This window comes from Leptodactylus fuscus, chromosome 5 (assembly GCF_031893055.1).
Source record: "Leptodactylus fuscus isolate aLepFus1 chromosome 5, aLepFus1.hap2, whole genome shotgun sequence".
NCBI classification, from domain to species: Eukaryota; Metazoa; Chordata; class Amphibia; order Anura; family Leptodactylidae; genus Leptodactylus; species Leptodactylus fuscus.
Window position 1 is genome coordinate 98131862 of NC_134269.1, and position 19431 is coordinate 98151292.

The window sequence follows — 19431 nt, forward strand, 5'->3', positions numbered from 1 at the left end:
AGACTTACAAGTCATTCCTGCTCTGCTAGGGATTCTGGGTAAAAAATATGCAAATCTATTCTCCAGGATGTAATTAGAAGAACAGTGCACTCTGTATGCCGCCCTCTAGAGGGCAGCATCCTTAACATCATTCAGTTAAAAAGTCTACTATCATGATGCGGATTTAATTGCCAAATTAGTATTTTTATTCCAAAACAGATTCCCAGCTATGGACAGTGCTGTTTCGGCCTATTGGGACTCCTCAGCATAGCACAGGAATACTGATTTGGCAGAGTGAGAGACTATAGACCAGGGTCAGGGGATAATCGTACACATCAGGGAGAGTGTGTGCCTACATAGGCAGTACGGAGACTGCTCCGCTAGGTGCACTGTTCTCCTAATTACATCCTGGAGAATAGATTTGCATATTTTTTTACAAAGAATAATAATTTGCTGTGAAATGAGAGTGAGCGCGAGTCCTTTTTCTGAGCCAGACAATTGATCTTGGGATGAATTCACCACTTGTCCTATGTATCTGAACCAGAAATTGGCCCAGTACTGAAGTGGTTAACAACCAAACTCTCCCCTCATATTAGCCTTTAAAACAGTCTCCCACTGACACACCCTTCTCCCCTCTTTTCTCAACGCACACGTCATGGTCTTACCAAAAGATGGAGTAGACCTCATCTATGCTCCAGTTATAGGCCCAGCTCTGATATTAACATATACACAAACCAGTTTGCTAAACTGGTAGCCAATAGACTGAGCTGCTACATGAGGGATGTGCTACATCCTGATCAAGTAGGTTTCAAACCACTGAGAGAGGCCCGTGATAACACTTTGAAAGTCTTCTCCACACTCCATCACACTCAGCATTCATAAACTCCTATAATGCTGCTCTCCCTTGATGCCAAGAAGGTTTTCAAAAGAGTGTAGATTCCTGCACCCGACTTTCCCAAATAGGGCTAGGTTCAACCATGCTGTTGCGCGTTGTACACCTCCCCACACACCCCTTCCCATTCACAAAAACACGTGCCAAGGCTGTCTCCTCTCTCCGATCCTCTATGCCTTAGTAATGGAACATCTCCTTGTAGCCATCAAACAGAATCCAGATGTACAGGGCCTTTGTGCAGGGTCCCTACATCTCAAAATATCGGCATTTGCAGAAAACATCCTACTCCTCATATCCAGTGGCGTAACTACCGCCATAGCAGCGGAGGTAGCTGCCACAGGGCCCGGGACATTAGGGGCCCAGTGACAGCCGCTACCGCTGCTATCATTATACTCGGGGGTCTTTTCGGACCCCCAAGTATAATGATTGGCAGACCGGGAGAGGTAAGGGAACATAAAAAAACATGTTACTTACCGCTCCACGATCCTGCCAGGCCTCCTTTCTGACGTCTCTGACGTCATATGAACCGGCCTGCGTCCCGGGTCATGTGACGTCCGACGTCATGGCAGAAGGACAGTAGCAGAGAAGACAGCGTAGGAGCCGGGGGACAGGTAAGTAACTGTTTTTTTATGTTTTTATTCCCCCAGATCTCCCATTATTATATTCTTGGGTCTGAAAACCCCCCAGAGTATAATAATTGTTTATGGGTGTTCACTATGGGGGATAATACTGTGTGCAGGGGCCACTATGGGGGATAATATTGTGTGCAGGGGCCACTATAGGGGATAATACTGTGTGCAGAAGCCACTATTGGGGGACAATACTGCGTGCAGGGGCCACTATGGGACATAATAAATGAGGAGGAATGCGTAGGGGGGGGGGGGGGGGGGTCGGTCGAGGTCTTCGGTGGGGGGGGCCCCTGCTGTTCCTAGTTACGCCACTGTTCATATGCCTTCCATGACCCACACTTGCCTAGCTGCTCCACGTAATCACTTACAGTTTAGCAATTCCAAAATCACTGTTGTAAATATCTCTCTCCCCCCATTCCCTTGTCCACACAGTTCGCTCTTTTCTCTTCACTCGTTCCCCTAAAGCCATCAAGTACCTCCATTAATTTCCTCCCCATCATACACACCCTTCAATATTGGGACATGAAAAGGCTTCTCTTGTTTGGATAGGATTAATATCCTCAAAATTAATGTCCTCCCTAGACTCCTATATCTCTATCAGGCAATTCTAATCTTTTCTACAATCCAAATATCCTTCTCCAAGTTCATTTGGTCCTTGAAGCCTCCTACAATTGCCTAGAAATGCATCATGAACATACCTAAGCAGGAGGAAGGCTTAGCAGTCCCTGACTCGACAGCCTCACACATTTTAGATTGGCATCACTCCACCTATTATAAACTCTGGGTTGCCCTGGAAGGGACTAAGTCTTCATCCTCTCATTATCCTTCCATGACTTCATAAATGCCAAATTTCCCTTACACACTACTACCTCTGCCCCAACTACTGGGGAATCACATTCATAATACCCCGTCTTTTCCTACAATGTTTATGTATGGTTTGCTATTGATATGGACTCTTCTGCGACAGAGCTTTTGGTACTTGTCCCTTTTTCTTCTTGTTTTCTCTCTTTTGCAATTCAAAGTTTATTAGTTTTCAATAAGGCATAAAATACAGTGACAACAGATATATGCAACAACATATTACACTATAGATAACGAGGAGATCCCCAAGTAGACTCCAGAGGGCAAAAGAAGAAAGGGGGAGGAAGGGAAAGGAGCCAAGGGGCAACAAAATCCAACACAAAATGAGAAACAAAAGAAAGAGGGGAGGGGGAGAGAAGATATACTGCATATACTGGATCCAGATGGGTTCCCCAGGGGTGCAAACAATCAAACACTTAATCAGAAAGAGCTATAGGACTCAACAAGGAGCAAGGTCAGATCAAGGATAATCCTAGATAGGCGACATCAGTTAGTTATAAAAGCCAGAGCTTCCCACTATAGGTCTACTTCTCCCTATTATTACTGGCGCCTTTGTATTTTTTATTGTGCCTCCCTTCATCTAACCTCTCTCCTCTCTCCCTGCTTATCCTTGGTACTCATCTTATGTCATTGATGTTTGCCATTTACTTTGTTGAAACTCAATAAAACTTTAATGAGGGAAAAGGTGGAGAAACACTGCCCAAAGGGGTCTGAAATGAAAGTTAACAAAAAACTGTTTTTTTCCCGCACAGTTCCACCTTTTTACATGATGCATTTTTTTTTGGCACTGTATGGACCTGGAACGCCCCCCTCCCTGATAATGCTCGTCTATGGACAAGTACTGCGAGCAGATGGAGGGGGGAGTTCCTCCCGGCTCTCACAGCACAGCGCGATTGGCTGTGCTGTGAAGAAGGACGTCTCTGGCTAACTGTCAGAAACGCCCTTCTGACCATAGAAGAGCTACGGTACCGGGACCGTAAGCTCTTCACACCAGGCCCAGATCGGGAAAGCTGACAGTGCGCTGTCAGCTTTCCGGCAGTATATAGAACTGCCTGTGTGCAAAATGGTGAAAGGTCCTCTTTAAGACTGAGGCCCAACACTGTGGAAATGCAGCTTTTTTTTGTTGCAGATTTTGCTGTACATTTAATAAGCTACTTGTACTTTTTTTTTTTTTTTTAGATAAAATTGTGCCTTTTTCTGCCCTTTGCTTCACTTGCTCCCTTTTTTCCCCCAGCTGGCATATGGTTATTGGCATTGGTGAGAAGAGGCGGTTTGGCCTAAATGGAGATCCCTTTAACGTTGGCATCATTATGACCCCCAATCTGCTGATTTGGGTACTGCAAGGTATATGGTCTTATGCTGTGTTCACACATCTTGAATTCAGTTTGACACTTCAAAACGGACTGAAGCACATACTGATTGTATACTGACACCTTTTTATGCTAATAGTAAAGCTCTCCATCTCCTAGAGGACAGATAAGGGAATTAAAAGTAGCAATTGTAAACAGAGTAAAGATAAGGAGATATAATAAATGTCCTTATGTCCTCCTTATCTCTACTCTGTTTATAATTGCTACTTTTAATCCCCTTATCTGTCCTCTAGGGGACGGAGAGCATTTGCTATCAGCATAAAAAGGTGTCAGTATACAATCAGTGTGTGTATCAGTCCGTTTTGAAGTGTCAAACTGAATTCAAACGGACGGGTGGCATCCTGATGTGTGAACATACCCTTACTGAAGTGAAAGGGAGAAAGGGAGCAGAGCGTGTCTGATGAGGTTCACTGTATTTGCAGAGCTGGGGAACTACAGATCTGCTCACATTCACTAAAGAAGAAGTAGGGCTGCTTCTGGAAATACACTCACCGGCCACTTTATTAGGTACACCTGTCCAACTGCTCGTTAACACTTAATTTCTAATCAGCCAATCACATGGCGGCAACTCAGTGCATTTAGGCATGTAGACATGGTCAAGACAATCTCCTGCAGTTCAAACCGAGCATCAGTATGGGGAAGAAAGGTGATTTGAGTGCCTTTGAACGTGGCATGGTTGTTGGTGCCAGAAGGGCTGGTCTGAGTATTTCAGAAACTGCTGATCTACTGGGATTTTCACGCACAACCATCTCTAGGGTTTACAGAGATCCGAAAAAGAAAAAACATCCAGTGAGCGGCAGTTCTGTGGGCGGAAATGCGTTGTTGATGCCAGAGCTCAGAGGAGAATGGTCAGACTGGTTCGAGCTGATAGAAAGGCAACAGTGACTCAAATAGCCACCCGTTACAACCAAGGTAGCCAGAAGAGCATCTCTGAACGTACAGTACGTCGAACTTTGAGGCAGATGGGCTACAGCAGCAGAAGACCACACCGGGTGCCACTCCTTTCAGCTAAGAACAGGAAACTGAGGCTACAATTTGCACAAGCTCATCGAAATTGGACAATTGAAGATTGGAAAAACGTTGCCTGGTCTGAGGAGTCTCGATTTCTGCTGCGACATTCGGATGGTAGGGTCAGAATTTGGCGTCAACAACATGAAAGCATGGATCCATCCTGCCTTGTATCAACGGTTCAGGCTGGTGGTGGTGGTGTCATGGTGTGGGGAATATTTTCTTGGCACTCTTTGGGCCCCTTGGTACCAATTGAGCATCGTTGCAACGCCAAAGCCTACCTGAGTATTGTTGCTGACCATGTCCATCCCTTTATGACCACAATGTACCCAACATCTGATGGCTACTTTCAGCAGGATAATGCGCCATGTCATAAAGCTGGAATCATCTCAGAATGGTTTCTTGAACATGACAATGAGTTCACTGTACTCCAATGGCCTCCACAGTCACCAGATCGCAATCCAATAGAGCATCTTTGGGATGTGGTGGAACGGGAGATTCGCATCATGGATGTGCAGCCGACAAATCTGCGGCAACTGTGTGATGCCATCATGTCAATATGGACCAAAATCTCTGAGGAATGCTTCCAGCACCTTGTTGAATCTATGCCACGAAGAATTGAGGCAGTTCTGAAGGCAAAAGGGGGTCCAACCCGTTACTAGCATGGTGTACCTAATAAAGTGGCTGGTGAGTGTATATATGGCTTCCAGCAACCATATCAAAAGATGTGGTCCCCATATATCTGATGCATTTGATCTATCCTGCTGATAGGTCATCAATATGCACTACCCATGGGTCTCAGACATTTAACATATTTTAAAGTGGTCATACCCCAGTATAAACATTATAATGCCTAGCTAAACATTCTGGATTGAAGGAATAGCAAATATGTCATAGAAAAGAATTGTGTTCAGCATTAACCACGTCCCATGCTGTGCTAAAAAGCTGAAACAGTACATAAGTTGCTTGTTAAATTAACTTTATTTCTTACCTTACAGACAGTTGCACAAAGACAAAAATCAGAACCAGTAGAATATTGAAGCTTAAGAATAAATGAATTTAATATAAAATATACCAAGCAGAATTTATCTTATCTTACAGGGAGATTTAAACATGAATTGGAATTGAAACCTGCTAGGGGCAAAACACTTGCAACCCTCTCTTATAGACTCGAGAACAAGTCATTGATGGCATTTTTATGGCATGTACAAGTCATATAAATTAATAGCGTTTGTCAAGCTACATACAGGATGACTAGAAGAAATGGTTGTGACTTCAAAGAAAAATGTCATGTTTTGGAGAGGTTTACCTTGCAATTCTAGCAGTACAGGGTTGAAAAATCTAAGAGACACTCCAGTGTTCTTTTGTTCCCAATGCAGGTAGCCAAGTAAATTCACAATCTGCTATTTGTTGATGTGGTCACCCATACCCATCTCTCCAAAACATTGCAGAGCTGATAATACTAGGTCTGCTAGAACCTTACACTGAGCCTGATGCCACCACATACCCCTGAAAGGCCCTTGTAAAGCTACATCACCTGCAGCTAGCACTAGGAAAGGTAATAGGGGCATATAGACCTGACTATGAGAGTAGGGAGCAGATCATGTGAGGGTACAGAGAAATTTTTGTAGAAAAGTTAAGGCAGAAGAACAGGAACTTTGTTGTCAGCAGATACTATTTGGAACTACTAAGTAAACCCGTATTCATTAGATACCTCCCATATGCACAGCAACCCATGCTTCAAATCTGACTTATTGAAGAGGGTGATAGAAGGGCAAGGAAGGATACAACTAATACTAATGTGAGCATATTCTCTAGGCTGGAGACCCATGTGGCATAAACACCACATTTTTTACAGTCCCTGAAATGTGGGTGGGATTCTAGCAAATTCCATTCACACATTGCAGGAAAAATATGGGCAGCAGAAATGCTAATATTTCCAAAACTGTTGCGTTTTTGGAAAATAAAGCATGTCAATTATACCTACAGAAACGCCAGTGGTATCCCTATAGATATAATTAAGGCAGAAAGTCTACAGAAAAAAAACACACTATGGACTTTCTGAAAAGTGCTGCTGGAAAAACCACAATTCGTTTCTGCCGTGGTTTTTCCCGCATCACAAATTTTGCTGCAGCCCACTACATGGGGCCTTAGCCTTAGGAAACATACGTACTAAAAACAACAAAGAAACCCCCACCCCAAAACACTGGAGTGTCCCTTTAAGGCTACATTGCAGCTGTGTGTATTTATTCTAGAAGTAGTTTATAAATAAGAAAAAAAATTTAAATTATCCATTGAGGTAGCCTACATGTTCATGGGATTCCCAAACCTCATTTACATGTAGCAGATTTTTACACTGACAAATGGAAGGCATGCTGTGAATTTTCAGAACTATAGCATGCTAAAGTCTCAGATTTGTTGGAGCTTCTCAGCAGAACTTGCACTGCAATGAGAGAATTCATATTCAGTTGGCACATGGATTTTTAACCCCCCCCCCCATCCTTTTTGTATGGGTTGCATCAGAATCATGGATCTCTTAAGGTCTGTCACAATGGTGAAGCATATTATACCTGCAACACAGAGCAGTCAGGCTCACCTGAATGGATCACCAACCGAGGAATGAATTTTCATATGGAGGATGCGTTTCAGACTGCTCGCATTCTGAAACAATTGGATATCTTACCAAGGATGGCTCCATTTCTCAAAACTGCTACACCCCACACTGCCAGTGACAGGGGGCAAAGCTAAAATGTCACCTAGCTAGTCAGGGGAGATATTAGGAAGGAGGGTGTATTAGAGCAGTGTGGGGGAGTAAGGGAGCCACCCTTAGTGCTCCAGACTGCTCATTTGCATAAACTGAAATAAGTGAATCCCAGCAAGAGAAGACATGGGTATTTGGGGGAAGAGGAAAGGATGAGGGGGGGGGGGGAGAGGGAAGGGGGGGAAGAGGTACATTCAGGAGAGAATGGCCCAGAAACTGGAGCATATTAATTTTAATCCATATTCTAACCACAGCATTAGAAATCCTCCTAGCAAATCCCCCCCCCCCTTCCCAATTTAATCTATTACATGCAAGATAATGAAGACACTGTACAATACAGGAGAATTACATTGAATTAAGTTATATGCAGAACTTAAATTTGACCCGCTGTTTACCCTGTGTTTTCTGCTGTACACATGACAACTAGAGGTGTGACAATTGTCTGTACACTAGTAATGAGAAACCTGAGAACATATTGCCGGCTCTATATTGCCTTTATATTAGATGGCTTTAACATGCACATGCAAGACTGCAGCTGATAGATAAGAAATCTATGGTGGATAACAATTGTGAAAACGTCACAATTGAATTCAGATTGTACAAGAAAGGTAACAGCAACAGTGGATTCCTTCATTCTCTTCCATGTTTGCAAGTAGGTACACCTGTATAGGAATGCATTTTGTATCAGTTTACAGTCCAGCTTTTTCATATGCTATACATGCACAAATACATTAACATTGTCATATTTTACAGTTTGTACAGAAGACAAAATACATCTGAAAAACTAACGTTGCTTTGTATGTTTTCTATTTGAGATGTCATATGCTTTAGTACATATTTAGTTATACCAGAAATTTAAGTATATCACTTTACTGTAGCTTTCAGGGGTTGTCCTGCTAGAGACACTTGTCTGACCGCTAGGGTTCCCAAAGATAGGACTGCAAAGTAATCACAAGAACAGGGATCCACAAAGTGCCCTGTGTTCCAGATGGAGAGTATTGGTACACATTCATCTATTATTGCTGCAGGTCTGCTGCAGTGCAAATCTTGGGCTAGTCAGACTTATTAGACTTTAGCTGGCCGAAACAGCCAATGTTGGATTATAAAAATACTGTCAACTAGTTTCAGTGGTTGTCTGAAAGAGTTTGTTTGGCATGACCCTCCACTCTTGTCTGATCATCAGAAAATTTGCAAAAAGAAATTACATTTTTGAAACTAACCTTCTGACTTGGCAGTTTAGTTATTAACATTGAAGGGATTGTATAGTGTCTACCATCAATCATATGGTGCATCAAAGCAATCCAAAAATCTCACTTGTATGGCCAGCTTTAGGCCATGTTCACACTGGTGTTATGGCTACTAGGATTTATGATGGCCTTGCTGTTAATTTCTCATCTATTGACAAAATACAAACTATGGTAACAGAACCTTACCTATAAATACCAATAGATCAGAGACAAAAAAAAAAAAAAAAATCTGTGCATGGGCCTATAGGATCACAAACATGTCTATAGGTCTGTAAGCAATCTGTCTCGTGTATATATACATATTTTTACATTATTTTTCACATCAAAATATGGGTTCCTAGTCATATTTGCAATCAGTGTCACATGGAAATCTGTGTGTTATTATGTAGGTTTCCTTTTTCTTGTTAATAAAGTGCTTTTATAAGTGGTTTTCAGTTCACAGACCTAAGAACAAAAACTATTCTGTTTAAATGGAGTCTACCACTTCCCCTGAGCATATGGAACTGCCACCAGCATGTTAGGGTGCATTCACACTGAGTAAACGCTAGCTTATTCTGAACGTAAAACACGTTCAGAATAAGCGGCGTCTAAAGCAGCTCCATTCATTTCTATGGGAGCGGGCATACGAGCGCTCCCCATAGAAATGAATGGGATGCTTCTTTCACTCCGTGCAGTCCCATTGAAGTGAATGGGGAGTGCCGGCGTGTACGCTCCGGCATGAGCAGAGCTTGCCGTATACGCCGGCACTCCCCATTCACTTCAATGGGACTGCACGGAGTGAAAGAAGCAGCCCATTCATTTCTATGGGGAGCGCTCGTATCCCCGCTCCCATAGAAATGAATGGAGCTGCTTTAGACGCCGCTTATTCTGAACGTGTTTTACGTTCAGAATAAGCTAGCGTTTACTCAGTGTGAATTCACCCTTACAGAGAACATTATGATAAACACACGTATGAGATATGTTATTTTGGCAGATTTAGAGAAGGAGAACTTTGACACTTTAAGTAAGTGAGGTACTTTGTGCACCAGGGGCAGGTCTTCAGTTCTGGAAACACTGCAATTTCCTCTCAGAACACAATCTCTTGCCTGCACCACCCACAAATGGTATGGCACCAGTCATCCTACACCAGCAGCAGGACCAGTACTCCCAAAGCTGAAACCCCCACCCCCAATTGCACCAACTACCTCATTTGCATAACACTTCCAAGTCTACAAGAGATGTTACAAAGCAACTTATGGTTTGTAAACAACCATTGTAATGTGGTGGTTGCAGTTAAATATTCTTGGAGGGATTGTACCTAACTAGAGAATGCTCACTAGTTTGAAGAGATATGGCAGGCTGGTTAGAGATGTCTGATACAGCTACTGATTGGTGTTGGGACTAGGGCAGTATGAATGCTGTGTGGCTGAATGGTTGCAACAAATGAACCGGCCTACACATAACATGTTGTACCCTTCCCAGTTTTGATTATAGTCTCTGCCTTGTATTATGTGTGCTGCTTACTCTGCATTTGTCAGTTCACGTAATGCTGCACCTTTTAAAAAATGATACAGGTAGGTTTACTGTCAATTAGCACAGTATATTCTTTCAGTATAGATAACCCACAACTAGCATGCACATTCAAATAGGGAATGGGGAAAATACCCTCCCAGAGTAAGCAAAGGATTAGGCATATTGAAGTTCAATAGTTCAAGTTCTTCTGTAGGCTGCCCTTTTACCCATTAGCTCTTCAGTCAATCCTACTAGATTTGTCTTCCATCTAATGAAGATGGCCAGTTCAGTGGGTTTCCCTATTTGGGCAAACTGATGTCAGAGGGAATTGCTCTTTCAGGACTCCTTCCCCTTCACACTGCCTACACAGGAACAATCATTAACAACCCCAGATTACAAAATGCCTAAAGTTCAATCTCACAATTTTGCAGCTTGCAGAGATCAAACCAAACAGCATCCATAGTCTGCCAATATCTGTACTGAGCTTGTGCAGATAATTCACATTACACAAGATCCATCTGTAGAATGGCTGCTTTTGCTTCAACTGTACCCGATGGCGGGGCAACATAAAGTATTATAGAATAATAGACAAGCGCATATTGGCTAGGGGCACTTTAAAGTCAAAAGCATTGCAACCACATTAGCAATCTTGTACTAAACCACACTTCTAGTATGTATAAGATGTCACTTTTTGATGTTGGTTCCATAATTTTAGTCAAACAGTGTTCATTGTATCCAATAAACAGCATTATAAGGAAAAATATATTGCCTGACCAATGTCTTCGCACACACAGGATGTATAGAATATATTCCAGGTCTACATTTTATTTTTTCCTATATACTCAGGTAAAGACTATAGAGAGGCTTCTAGTGGAACTGCTCAAACAGATCTTCAAGGTTTTTATCAGAAACACACACCATAAACGACTTCCACATCAGACTCATTCAATTGCCATTTGCACTTCTTTCCTACAGTTTACTTTCTATATTTTAAACACACTGTACCTAAAAAAAAAAACCAAAAAAAAACCAAAAAAAAAAAACCAATACCATTATGTAAGGATGACATTTTCATGGTTCAGTTACCTTATAACATTATGTGCCTTACCAGCTTCCAAATATTCTCCAGATCAGTAAATTGTGTACAAGCTAGTTGGGGCACATTACATATGCTAGAGACAGTGGGTAATGTTTGGAAGTTACAGATACTCCTGGAACTTACAAACACCCATGTCCAAGTACAGCCTGGCTGCTAGAATGCACTGAATTCAGCGGACTGTTGGCTTTCTCGTCGTATAATGCACCACGATGAGGATGTGAATGGTCCTCTTTAACCCCTTAAGGACCAGGCCATTTTTTGGTTTTGCATTTTCGTTTTTCCCTCCTCACATTTCAAGAGCCATAACTTTTTCATTTTTCAGTTCACAGAGTCACATGATGGCTTATTGTTTGCGGGACAAATTGTACTTTGTAATGGCACCATTCAATATGCTGTGCAATGTACTGGGAAGCTGGAAAAAAATTCAGAATGAGGTGCAATTGGAGAAAAAATGCATTTGCGCCATTTTCTTATGGGTTTAATTTTTACAGCGTTCACTGTTTGGTACAAATGACATGTTACCTGTGTTCTACGTGTCAGTACGAACGCGGTGATACCAAATTTATATAGTATTTGAAATGTTTTGATACTTTTAAAAAAATGATAAACTTTGCAAAATAGAAAAAAAAATTTGTGTCATCATGTTCTAACACCTGTAACTTTTTCATATTTCCATGTATGGAGCTGGTTGTGGTGTCTTTTTATGCGGGACAAGATGACGTTTCTATTGATACCATTTGGGGAAAGATCTGATGGTTTGATCACTTTTTATTCAATTTTTTATAAGAGGCAAAGTGTTGAAAAAAACGCTTTTTGGCTGTTTTTATTTTTTTTGCCGCTACGCCGTTCGCAGTACGGGATAAATGTTTTAATATTCTAATAGTTCGGGCATTTTGGAGCGCGGGGATACCTAATATGTTTATGTTTAATGTTCTTTAATTACTTTTATAGCTAATCTAGGGAAAGGGGGGTGATTTGAACTTTTATATTTTTTTTAATTTTTTTAATACTTTTAAAAACTTTTTTTTTTTCTTCTGTTACATTTATGATCAGACCCCTTAGGTACCTTGAAACCTAGGGAGTCTGATCGCTCATACTATTCACTGCAATACTACAGTATTGCAGTGAATAGGAAAATCGCAGCACTTCTATTAGACGATGCCTCTGGCATCGTCTAATAGATCTTGTGCAGAGACAAGCCTGGAAGCCTTCAATAGGCTTCCGGCTGTCATAGCAACCGATCACCGCCCTCATGTGACGTTCAGGAGGGCGGCGATCGGGGAAACATGGCGGCGCCCATGCCGCCTGCGCTGTTTACACGCTGCGGTCGCGTTTGACCGCAGTGTGTAAAGGGTTAACAGCAGCGATCGGCTCGGGCACCGACCGCTGCTGTTATTGGCAGGTCCTGGCTGTATGATACAGCCGGCATCTGCCCTGTATGGAGCGAGCTCAGCGTGTGAGCTCGCTCCATACATCCCCATGCGACCCATGACGTACAGTTACGTCAAGGGTCGCTAAGGGGTTAAAGGGCTACAGCACTCCAGAAGCAGACAGTTTAGCACTTCGTTACCAAGAATGACACTGCAGCTCAGACCCATTCATTTAAAAAAAATACCAAACAATAGCTCATCAATAAATGGCCTGCATAACCATATTAATGACCCTGGAGTTAGGGAAAAAAAAAAAAAATTTTTTTTAGATGCCAGCAGAACATTTCTAGTTGCACTAGTATAAATATGTCAATTAAAAAAAGTTAATTCAGTAATTACAGGTACCAGAACACATTGGCAGGCGAAGCTCAGATTTATTGCTTGATGTTCATGACACGGTAATAAATATATAATAGATATATTGCTCACAATTCACTAGATGTAAGGAATTGCAATGTTAAGAAAAAAAAAAAAAAAACAATTAAAATATGTATGAAATAATGTTTTCTTAAAAGGTCTTTCTTACAATAGCTCATCCATAACATGTAACATTCTGTTAAAAACACATTCCAGTAATAAGCAAAGTGACTGAGGATGTATAAAGTGAACATATAGCTGATCTGTGTACAGTCCCTGCTGTACCCTTCAAAAAATAAGGGGTTAAACACCTAAAATGGATGCGTAAGAGGTATAAATCCCTACCCCACTGATTCACACACTTCCCTATTCCTGCTGTACTAGATTGAAACTGATTTGAATCCTACGTTCAGGCCTCAGAATGCAGGATTTAGAAAACTAAAAGGGAGGTAAAGCCAGCAGATTGTCCACATTATTGTACTATATCACTTCCAATACTTCACATTATTAGGAGTGTGAGAAACATGTCAGAGTAGGTCCTCCTTTATAGCAACCTTCTAACAGCACAGCACCTCTAAACACTTTTGCAAAAGGGCTTAACACCAACAGTCTTCAATATACAGAAGGAAAGGAATGCTGCAAATGTAACAACTATTAGCATCTCTAATCAAGGAAATAAACTGGTACATCAGCATGGCAGTAGTTTGGTGTTCCATTCTTTAAGAAGTCTCTCTCACACAACCATAGAGTGATGTCCTTAGTGCAAATACCATGCCACGCAGCGAGTAGGTAAACATTGCCGAGTTGGATTTCCTGCATAATAGGGAGAAGGGAAAAAGGCGAAGAACTTGGGAGAACAAAGGAGCAAATCTTCAAGCATCATGTAGATTTGGTCGGGACAAGAGTCGGGATGTTGGGAGTAGACTGGCGATGGCTACGTCTCCCCGTTTCAGTATAGCCGCTTCTCGTAACTAGTAAGAGAAGAACAAAAGCACAGTGGTAACAAAATTTGTAAAGAAAATACAAGCTAAAAAAAATAAATAAATCAAGACTCAATTCAGTTTTGATTAACTTCTTAATGACAACTTGCTTTGACTTCCAGGACAATGCATACTATTTTCCTCTTTTTGTCCCAGTCTTCTGAGAGCCAACTATTTTTTATTTTTTTGGACTTACTCGTATGATGGTTTGATTTTGGTGAGACAAATTGCATCTTTATATCGTACCACTTAGGAGCACACAATGCATTTTTTTTTGTTAGCTGCGCATAATAGGATTGATGCCGTAACCCTGAGCACATAGAAGAGACTAAAAGATATAAGCCCTTTAAATTTCAGCAATACTGAGGGGCCGTTCACATAATGGAAAATGGAGGAATTCCTCGTGGGGAAATCTAATGCAGAGAATCGTCATTCTGTCCTGGCATTTCAACAATTGTTAAACCCAGATAAATGGGTCTTATCGAGCAGTATGCTTATTTCAGTCAGCATTCTGTGCCTCCCACTGAAAGCAATTGAAGGCAGTATTTGGGTGGAACCTGCCACTAATTTGGAGGTGGACTATGCCCCCAAATCAGTGTGAAATTGCTATGCATGAACACCTCCTAAGAGGGCTTATGTATTTGGAATGGCTAAAAACCGATTGGACAGGGGCTCAGTGGTTAGCACTGCAGCCTTGCAGCGCTGGAGTCCTGGTGTTCAAATCCCGCCAAGGGCAAAAAAAAACCATCTGCAAAGAGTTTGTATGTTCTCCCAGTGTTTGCATTGATTTCCATCCCATATTCCAAAAAAGACATACTGATAGGGGAAAATGTACATTGTGAGCTCTATGTGGGGCTCACACTCTACATTAAAACAAGAAAAAAAAAACAAAACCCCGGATTGGACACACAAAACACCAAAATGCTGAGGGTGACAGATCTAGTGATGGGTCGGCTTTCATTTTTACCATAACCATTTCTGAAAAAAACATTTTTGTCTCCTAAAATTCTTAGCCACCATATCATGCTCTCCACACAGTAGCCACTGCCACCATATAATGTGTGTATGTTCCCCACATAGTTGTGCCTAATATTCTTATACCTACCAAATCCCATTCAATGAACCAAGCAGCAGACATGACAGTTTAAATCACTAGTCAGAGACTACCACTATCATGATAAAGTAATTCTAAAGATCCCATCTGTCTGCTTTATTTTTTGGGGCTGAAGAACATTATGATTTATCCACCAGATAATTGATAGGGTCGCAGCATCCTTATTGTTTACAACAAGCACTTTATATGTGTGAATGGGATGAAGCTACCAGGCTCAGCGCTTGTATGCAAGTCACCACAAGGAGGAGATTGGGATCATACCATCTTACAGAAGGCGTTGCAGTTGATTTTCTGGTTCAACTCTGTTAAACCTTATGGGTTGAATAAGGGCATCCTCTTTGCCTCCATAGCTTCATCCCTCCCCTGCCAGGTAGCAGGATTTTTGGCACTCTGGTTCTTGTGGATATTGAAGTTTACTCTCATGTATGGTTGGGTGCTGTTGTTGTGACAGTTGGGTTTTGGAGGGCGACACATATGGTGTATTGGATGTACACTTCATAAGTTACTTCTATTTGCCAATTCCCTTCTTTGAGATTTACTCTCTAGGAACGGCGTTTCTTTGACAGAGCCTTTATTCAGGTCTACACCAATTTTGATTTTATCAATGTATGTAGCATTTTGTTTAGTGTATCCTCCTCCATTTTGGTTACATTGGGACCTCTTGAGACTTAACGGGACCTACGGTTTGAATTGACTGAATGGCACTATCGTCCTCTAGGGTGTCACTACAACTTCACATCATCTATTACACAAGTGATTTCCACTATTGCATGCCACCCTTAAGATTTTTTTTTTTTTTTGAGGCAGCATATATCATATCGTGTCATTACAACTGGTGTATGTCCAATATAGCGTGGTAGAGGGCTTTGTTAATGTATTTTCTTTATTCTCATAGGTTCGTATTTTATCTTCTGAGCACAAACCTACTAAGGTCTCGGACTGGCTGAAAAGTTCATATCAGTGCTGAAACTTTACATATAAAGACTGGGGGGGATGGGTGACAGATAGGTTGTTTGCACTACAATTACTGACAAGGTGATGGCCATTAGAGATGAGCGAACACTAAAATGTTCGAGGTTCGAAATTCGATTCGAACAGCCGCTCAATGTTCGTGTGTTCGAACGGGTTTCGAACCCCATTATAGTCTATGGGGAACAGATACTCGTTAAGGGGGAAACCCAAATCCGTGTCTGGAGGGTCACCAAGTCCACTATGACACCCCAGGAAATGATGCCAACACCTCTGGAATGACACTGGGACAGCAGGGGAAGCATGTCTGGGGGCATCTAACACACCAAAGACCCTCTATTACCCCAACATCACAGCCTAACAACTACACACTTTACACACTCAATACCACCTCTCTGACAGTAGGAAAACACCTTGAAACATGTGTATTTGGCACTTGCAGTGAGGAGAGCTTGTCACCAGCAGTGAATTTGGCCCTTGTAGTAAGTTGAGGTTGGCACCAACATTTGTTTTGAAAATCAGGGTGGATTGAGCCTCTAACCAGCAGAGTTTGGGCAAATTCATGGTGGAGGGAGCCTCTAAAAACCCCAGTTTGGACCAATTCATGGTGGAGGGAGCCTCTAACCAGCCCAGTTTGGGCAAATTCATGGTGGAGGGAGCCTCTAAAAAACCCAGTTTGGACCAATTCATGGTGGAGGGAGCCTCTAACCAGCCCAGTTTGGGCAAATTCATGGTGGAGGGAGCCTCTAACCAGCCCAGTTTGGACCAATTAATGGTGGAGGGAGCCTCTAACCAGCCCAGTTTGGACCAATTAATGGTGGAGGGAGCCTCTAACCACCCCAGTTTGGACCAATTCATGGTGGAGGGAGCCTCTAAACAGCCCAGTTTGGGCAAATTCATGGTGGAGGGAGCCTCTAAAAAACCCAGTTTGGACCAATTCATGGTGGAGGGAGCCTCTAACCAGCCCAGTTTGGACCAATTAATGGTGGAGGGAGCCTCTAAACAGCCAAGTTTGGACCAATTCATGGTGGAGGGAGCCTCTAAAAACCCCAGTTTGGACCAATTCATGGTGGAGGGAGCCTCTAACCAGCCCAGTTTGGGCAAATTCATGGTGGAGGGAGCCTCTAAACAGCCCAGTTTGGGCAAATTCATGGTGGAGGGAGCCTCTAACCAGCCCAGTTTGGACCAATTAATGGTGGAGGGAGCCTCTAACCAGCCCAGTTTGGACCAATTAATGGTGGAGGGAGCCTCTAACCACCCCAGTTTGGACCAATTCATGGTGGAGGGAGCCTCTAAACAGCCAAGTTTGGACCAATTCATGGTGGAGGGAGCCTCTAAAAACCCCAGTTTGGACCAATTCATGGTGGAGGGAGCCTCTAACCAGCCCAGTTTGGGCAAATTCATGGTGGAGGGAGCCTCTAAACAGCCCAGTTTGGGCAAATTCATGGTGGAGGGAGCCTCTAAAAAACCCAGTTTGGACCAATTCATGGTGGAGGGAGCCTCTAACCAGCCCAGTTTGGACCAATTAATGGTGGAGGGAGCCTCTAAACAGCCAAGTTTGGACCAATTCATGGTGGAGGGAGCCTCTAAAAACCCCAGTTTGGACCAATTCATGGTGGAGGGAGCCTCTAACCAGCCCAGTTTGGGCAAATTCATGGTGGAGGGAGCCTCTAAACAGCCCAGTTTGGACCAATTCATGGTGGAGGGAGCCTCTAAACAGCCCAGTTTGGGCAAATTCATGGTGGAGGGAGCCTCTAAAAAACCCAGTTTGGACCAATTCATGGTGGAGGGAGCCTCTAACCAGCCCAGTTTGGACCAATTAATGGTGGAGGGAGCCTCTAACCAGCCCAGTTTGGACCAATTAATGGTGGAGGGAGCCTCTAACCACCCCAGTTTGGACCAATTCATGGTGGAGGGAGCCTCTAAACAGCCAAGTTTGGACCAATTCATGGTGGAGGGAGCCTCTAAAAACCCCAGTTTGGACCAATTCATGGTGGAGGGAGCCTCTAACCAGCCCAGTTTGGGCAAATTCATGGTGGAGGGAGCCTCTAAAAAACCCAGTTTGGACCAATTCATGGTGGAGGGAGCCTCTAACCAGCCCAGTTTGGACCAATTAATGGTGGAGGGAGCCTCTAAACAGCCAAGTTTGGACCAATTCATGGTGGAGGGAGCCTCTAAAAACCCCAGTTTGGACCAATTCATGGTGGAGGGAGCCTCTAACCAGCCCAGTTTGGGCAAATTCATGGTGGAGGGAGCCTCTAACCAGCCCAGTTTGGACCAATTAATGGTGGAGGGAGCCTCTAACCAGCCCAGTTTGGACCAATTAATGGTGGAGGGAGCCTCTAACCAGCCCAGTTTGGACCAATTAATGGTGGAGGGAGCCTCTAACCACCCCAGTTTGGATCAATTCATGGTGGAGGGAGCCTCTAACCAGCCCAGTTTGGACCAATTCATGGTGGAGGGAGCCTCTAAAAAACCCAGTTTGGACCAATTCATGGTGGAGGGAGCCTCTAAACAGCCCAGTTTGGGCAAATTCATGGTGGAGGGAGCCTCTAAACAGCCCAGTTTGGGCAAATTCATGGTGGAGGGAGCCTCTAACCAGCCCAGTTTGGACCAATTAATGGTGGAGGGAGCCTCTAACCAGCCCAGTTTGGACCAATTCATGGTGGAGGGAGCCTCTAAACAGCCCAGTTTTGGCAAATTCATGGTGGAAGGAGCCTCTAACCAGCAGAGTTGTGGGAAAGCAGGGTGGAGGGAGCCTCTAACCAGCAGAGTTGGTGGAAATCAGGGTGGAGGGAGCCTCTAACCAGCAGAGTTGGGGGAAATCATGTTGGAGGGAGCCTAGTATTAGCAGAATTGTGCAACGCTTATGGTGGATGAGTATGAGGATGCGGAGGAATTGGAGAGGTTGAGTACAGACATGGAGTTTCATGTTGGGGTGCTTTACACAGGTGGGCACAAAAATGAAGGCTCTATCCAGTGGTGGTTCATTTTTATCAAAGTGAGCCGGTCGGCACTCTCAGCTGACAGACGGGTGCGCTTGTCAGTGATGATGCCACCGGCTGCACTGAACACCCTCTCAGATAGGACGCTGGCGGCAGGACAGGACAGCACCTCCAAGGCATATAGGGCAAGTTCAAGCCACAGGTCCAACTTCGACACCCAATACGTGTAGGGCGCAGAGGGGTCGGAGAGGACAGGGCTGTGGTCGGAAAGGTATTCCCGCAACATGCGCCTATACTTC

General features: G+C 43.3%; 1 protein-coding gene across 5 annotated transcripts in view; it reads right to left on the minus strand.

The window, feature by feature from the left end:
- Nucleotides 1–13097: 13097 nt before the first annotated feature.
- The window catches only part of IMPDH1 (inosine monophosphate dehydrogenase 1), a 125921-nt gene continuing 119587 nt past the window's right edge, over nucleotides 13098–19431 (minus strand). For 4 of the 5 annotated variants that reach the window (XM_075273824.1, XM_075273826.1, XM_075273828.1 and 1 more), the window contains exon 16: nucleotides 13098–14095. In XM_075273824.1, the coding sequence (XP_075129925.1) occupies nucleotides 14004–14095 (92 nt within the window). In that variant the 3' untranslated portion in view covers nucleotides 13098–14003. The remainder of the gene's footprint in view (nucleotides 14096–19431) is intronic. The other variant, XM_075273825.1, reaches the window with a different exon arrangement.